The following is a 6,000-nucleotide window of genomic DNA, read 5'->3' as shown; positions in this document are numbered from 1 at the left end:
ACCTTATGTTTGTCCAGAGCTCGGTCAGGTGACCGTGTGGGTAGGCGGCCGGGCCCCTCCTCCAGTTGGGGTGGTCTGCCTACTGCACAGGCGGGTGGCTGGGCCCTCATGTATGTTTTAAATCCTGAGGCTTGCCTCTGACTCCCTTGCCCCAAGAACACAAAATTGATGAAAAATTTCCCTTAGAAATTTCTGTGGAAGAAAAGGTATAAATTACACTCTAAAATAGCTAACATTAAACTTTTGGAATCATAACTGATTTTTTTTCAAAAATTTACAAATTATTTTCCTGTTCACATTAATAACTATTCTTCAGATGTTATCTTTAGTCATCTGCGTTTCTTTTTTCATATTGCCCACATTGGCATGGATAACCTCAAGTTAGCTTGTCTCTTTTTTGGGGGAGGGGGGGGATTCTGGGAACTGAACTCAGGGCATTCGGCCACTGAGCCACGTCCCTAGCCCTATTTTGTATTTTATTTAGAGACAGAGTCTCACTCAGTTGCTTAGCGCCTTTACACTCCTGCCTCAGCCTCTAGAGCTGTTGGGATTACAGGCATGTGCCACCGCTCTTAACTAACGTTAGTATCAAGTTCTGAGGACCCCTGTGACTACTAGTTGGAAACATTGACTCTAAACCACTGACCAGGTTATTAGCTTGATTAAGTTATTTGTTCGGTTTATGTTTTACAATTGTTAGGTGATTTACCCTGTTTGTTTTCATGGATGTTGGCAGAATTAAATAGGATAATAGATATGAAGATAGTTGACTTTTTTAAAAGTATTTTTTTTAGTTGCCAATGGACTTTATGTTGTTCATTTATATGTGGTGCTGAGAATTGAATCTTGTGCCTCACTCATGCTAGGCAAGCACTCTACCATTGAGCCACAATCCAAGCCCACATTTGACTTTTTATATTTGTGGATTTAACATCTATGAATTCAACCAACCATGGATCAAAAATAATAGGAAATAAAATAATTATATTTGTATCTAACACGTACAGATTTTTCTTGTCATTATTCACTACACAATGTAACATAACAATTTACATAGTATTTATATTTTATTAGGTAGTATGATGAATATATTGATGATTTAAAGTATATGGGAGGATATACATAGTTTATTCACAAATTCAATGCCATTTTCTATAAAAGACTTGAGCATCTGGAGATTTATGTGTCCACAGGAATGGGTGGTCCTAAAGCCAATCTTTCCTGGATATTGAGGGAGAACTCTACTTGAAAATATTATAAATGAAAGTAATTGCAAGTTGTTTCCACAATATCACTGGGATGACCCTTTGCTTACTTTAAGTCTTAATGTGTTCCTTGTCCTCTCAGGTTATGTAGGGGAGAGAGAAAAAAAATACAATCCCCATTCTTGCACGCTTGTCAGTCTACCTCCTCAAACTTACATAGCTCTAATTGTACCTAATGAAAGAAAAGTAACATTTTGGGGGGTCTTAGTTGCAAGAAACATTTTAAATAGAACTGGCCAGGGGCATTTTTCAAAATAAAATCTAAATAATGCAAGATTGTTAATGGGAACTGTGCCAGAGCTAGATTACATGACTAATAAAAATCAACCTGAGTCTCAGACTGTCAGGCAGTCTTGATCATACTTTTACTAGGTCAGCAATAGTGACAGCAGGACTCAAACTAGGCTTTGTCTTTGAATTCTAGGATCTTGGTCATCATCAACAACTTCATATTAGAGCTTGTTCAAGGATTAACAAGCAATTTGTTGTCTACTGTTCATATGCCAGTAGAGTGGGAGTAAATATATGGAGAGCCCAAGCCTAAGGTTGCTCATGGAAGGTTAAGGGTTAGAGAACATAGAAACATTTCCCCCTTTAACCCCTTATCACCATCTCAAGTTAATGCATGTGAGGCTGGCATGACCTGCATCATTTGTACTTTGAAAGGGTTGGACAATGACACATAAGAGAGTCTCCTGTCTTGTGCCTGAAAGCATGTCTGGGGATCTGGGCTTTATAGTAGAAGACACTGGTCTAAGATGTTTCCAGAAGATAAGTGGAACTTTATTAACCTTTTGACTTCCAACATCCTGGCCTTGTAGTACTTGTTGTACCTGGGGGTTTCTTCCTTCTTTAGCTGCTCTTTCTTGATTCACTTATTTTGTGCCTAAGTCAGTGTAATATTTTTATCCTTTCAGACCAGCAGAATCCTCTGGTATTAGCTACCTTGCCAACTGACCTCTTTTGTACTTTTCCTGTCAAGTAGCATTCCTAACCCAGTGGCCTTTCTTAACATAGTACTGCCAGTGTTGTTATTTTTTTAAAATATATTGGTGATTGTTCATGGTTATTATAACATATAAATCAAAATTATTATTTATTAGCAATATACATAGCAATGCTAGCAATACCAACAATTCCAATTATGGCTTCAGTTTATTGAATACCTACTATATGCCAATACTATATTATTTATTTTCCACATATTATTTTAATATGTGGTTATACATTATAATCATTCCAGTTAAGAATATGCATCTATTTTTGCTCATAGTCAGATAATAAAAGGACCCCCTTTCTTCCATTTCTAATGGAGTCATCGTAAAGAACTTCTCAGTTTCCAGGTGAGGAAACAGAGTTAAATAACTTGTCTGGGGTCACAGAGCTAGTTAAACCCAGTGTGTCTTAGTTGAAAGCTTAATTCTGAGTTAAGAAACCACTATATGGGCTGGGGTTATAGTTCAGTGGTAGAGCTCTTACCTAGCATGTGTGAAGTACTGGGTTCAATCCTTAACACCACATAAAAAGTAAATAAATGAATAAAATAAAGGTATTGTGTCCATCTACAACTAAAAAACATTTTTAAAAGAAAGCACTGTATTAGAATTATCCTTTACTTTAGTCAACCTTATTTTCTTCCAAAGGGATAAATGCATTTTATAGTGAACTTCTTTCTGAACTTTGGACATTCTACCTATTCTTTCTATTATTGAGACCTCTGGTGAACAGTTCTCTTTCCATGGGGGTATAGTATAAGAAGGGGAATATATTTAACAAATAAATCTCTTCATCTGCATGGATAAATGCCACGGAGCAGATATGTTTAAAGTTTGTAACATCAAAAAGTCTTCAGAATACTTTGGATATCCAGCAGAAGCATTTCTTTTTCTTCTGTGTTAATACCTTTTAAACCATGTGAACATTTACCTTCCCTCTACCCACTGCCACTTCTCTAGTCCTCTTTGTCTCCCAGATATAGCCAATATACTCCATTCTTTGCCAATATGCAGATGTACAAAACTTGACTACTTTTTCCATTAATGATAATTCAAGAACACCTGAAAACTATCTAGGTCATAGATCTAGGAATTTGATATTCAGATAGTCATATAACTGAATCTGAATTAGGATGTTTGAACCATATGGCGTTGATGCCAAAGTAGAGCAGAGATAACATATCTGTTAAACAAATACCACTTAGTGCTTACTCATTTAAGTAACAAACATCTACTGAGCATCTATTAGTTAATCATTTATATTCCAGAGATAGAGTCATAAACAAGAGCAACAAATTATTTGTCCTAATTAAGTTACATTTATGAAATAAACAAATGTTAGAAGAGCAGAGAGAAGAGCAAGTATAAAGGCCTATGGTTTGTATAACGTGTTCAAGAAACAGAGAAAAATGCCATTGTGACTGTACCTTAATGAATGAAGAAAAGAGTGCAGTGTTGAACCAGATCATGTATTGCTTTGTTGGAAACAAGAGAGTTTGGAATTATTTACGACAAAACTATTGAAATCATAGTCAAAAAGAATTAAATTGATTAAACTCTGCTTTATTCTCTCCTGACATTTTATCATAATAGTGCCTTTAACTTCATAGCATTTAAAGAGGTTATCCAAAACTTGACAAGAGTATGTGAATTTCTTTCATTTGATCCTAGTGGGCGTAACTCATGTTGTTTGGGTTCTATATTAGGAAGAGAGAAAAGCAATATCCTACAATCTACATAGTGTATTGGGTTGCATCTGAACATCTGAATTAGAGTGCTTTCACAACATTCTTCTCACATGACATAGTCAGGGGTGCTTGCTAATTAACTTCACTAGAAACAAGTAGGAGTCATTTTGATTATGTTAGTTTATAAGCCCAATGCACACAGCTGTCTGTCCTCCTGTGTTTTGAGATATATGAATTTCAATGAGTGAGTAATAAATAGTATGCATAGCACCAGTCATTTGGGGCCATCTTCAAGTTAGCAGTTGGCATGCTAATTCCATCTGTTATAGGATTATTATTACTTGTTGGTAGAAACACTTGGTTTTTGTATAGCTGCCCTTGGCACTTTGTATTTTTGGCAGCAAGTATCCTTTATGTTTAGAACAGATACACTCCTGAAAAGTCCTCCATAAAGTAAATTCAACACTCCTACCAAGATTTACAGTTGGCTTTCTCAGTCTTATCAGGTTGCTTCTGATCCCTTCCCCACACATTTCAATTTTCTTCTGTGTGGTTGACATCCTCTGGGTAGGAAAAATTCATGGAGTATACATACAGAAATGAAGGCATACAATTTTGTTTATTTACTTGTAGTTAAATAAATTGGTCAAACATGTTTACTGAGCTCATATTACTGAGAAGATACTAACCAAGTTACAAGAAAGTGGAATTTTAATTTCATAAATACTCCCACATAATGAGTTAGTCAATTTCTAAAGTGGCCTAATGTTAAAATTCAATGTTGATATTCTTTTATAATGGTAAGTATTGGTGGATTAATTCAAATTGACTCTACTAAGACTTGTTCTTTATGGGAGCCCCAAATTTGATCCTTGGTACGTCTCAGTAAGCACCTTAAAAAGGTATATAAGTTAACATGTGACCTCTGTGTGTTGATCTGGTTTTCTATATATATCTTATAAAAGGAAATGTTGGCTAAGAAACCAATGGTAAAATTCAACAAGCTCTTGAATAACTTCTAAAGGACTAGCCATGGAGGAAGAGCAGAGATGACTCTAGCTGTATTTATAGAAATTTTCTCACAAGTTTTCACTTAGATTTTCAGTGTAGCACCATTTACTATTGGAAAAAAAGTCTGACTTTGTTTCAGTTCTGTAGATGGCTATAACTCCCCTGTATAGCTCTATAGCTACTTCATGGCTGGCAATGCCCACATTAGCATCTTATTTCATATCACTGTGTCGATTGAAGTAGAAAATTGCTGTGTGTTGTTTTAATGTCATTTCTGATTTGGGGGCAAGCCTTAAATGGAAAAGTCAGTACTCTTGAAATATAGAGTACAAACAAATATGCAAACACCCAATAAAACTATTTTGTTATTTTTCTGTTCCTACAGAAACTCAACATATTGTATGAAGGTGTCAATGTCCTTGACTGTAGCAGAGAATGAATCAGGCCTGTGCTACAACAGCAGAATCCGCTATTTAGAAAAATCTGAAGTCACTAAAAGAAAAGAGATCTCCTGTCCAGACATGGATGACTTTAAGAAGTCTGATCAGGAGCCCGATGTTGTCTGGTACAAGGTAATTCAGCATGGTGTCAAATTCATTTTTTACCTCAGTCTGTAGCAGGCTTTGGGGATATGAAAAGTTTGGGGTATTAAATATTTTACTGAGCATAATCAATGGATTGACAACCAAGTAACTGAGACATTTGACTCCTATATACCACTGATTTTCATGCATTTCCATCAGCAGGTGTCAAAAGCAGTCCCACTTCCCCCAAAAACTAAAAATAAACAAAATCTCCCTTTAACACAACTCATAAGACCAAATGGGAAGAAAAGTGAAGCTTTAAATAATACATGAAAGAATTATTTGGGAACATATAAATATTATTTACTGTTAGTAATTGAAAGGCCCATCATTACAAGTAGTACTTGAAAAGATTAGGTGTTATGATCATCTACAATGTAAAAGCCACTGTAGTGAATACAGAGGAGAGAAATGGGTCCAATGCAGCATTCATGGACACTTATAAGGTCTAGTAACT

The 6,000-nt window shown here is 35.7% G+C and overlaps 1 protein-coding gene across 3 annotated transcripts in view; it reads left to right on the top strand.

Annotated features, from left to right (window-relative positions):
- The window catches only part of LOC107152458 (X-linked interleukin-1 receptor accessory protein-like 2), a 635,481-nt gene that overhangs the window by 609,073 nt on the left and 20,408 nt on the right, over window positions 1-6,000 (top strand). For all 3 annotated transcript variants that reach the window (XM_048796877.1, XM_048796876.1, XM_048796878.1), the window contains one exon: window positions 5,345-5,531. In XM_048796877.1, coding sequence (XP_048652834.1) covers window positions 5,345-5,531 — 187 coding nt within the window. The remainder of the gene's footprint in view (window positions 1-5,344; window positions 5,532-6,000) is intronic.

Source organism: Marmota marmota, unplaced genomic scaffold (genome assembly GCF_001458135.2).
Source record: "Marmota marmota marmota unplaced genomic scaffold, marMar, whole genome shotgun sequence".
NCBI lineage: Eukaryota > Metazoa > Chordata > Mammalia > Rodentia > Sciuridae > Marmota > Marmota marmota.
This window is presented reverse-complemented; position numbering and strand designations above follow the sequence as displayed.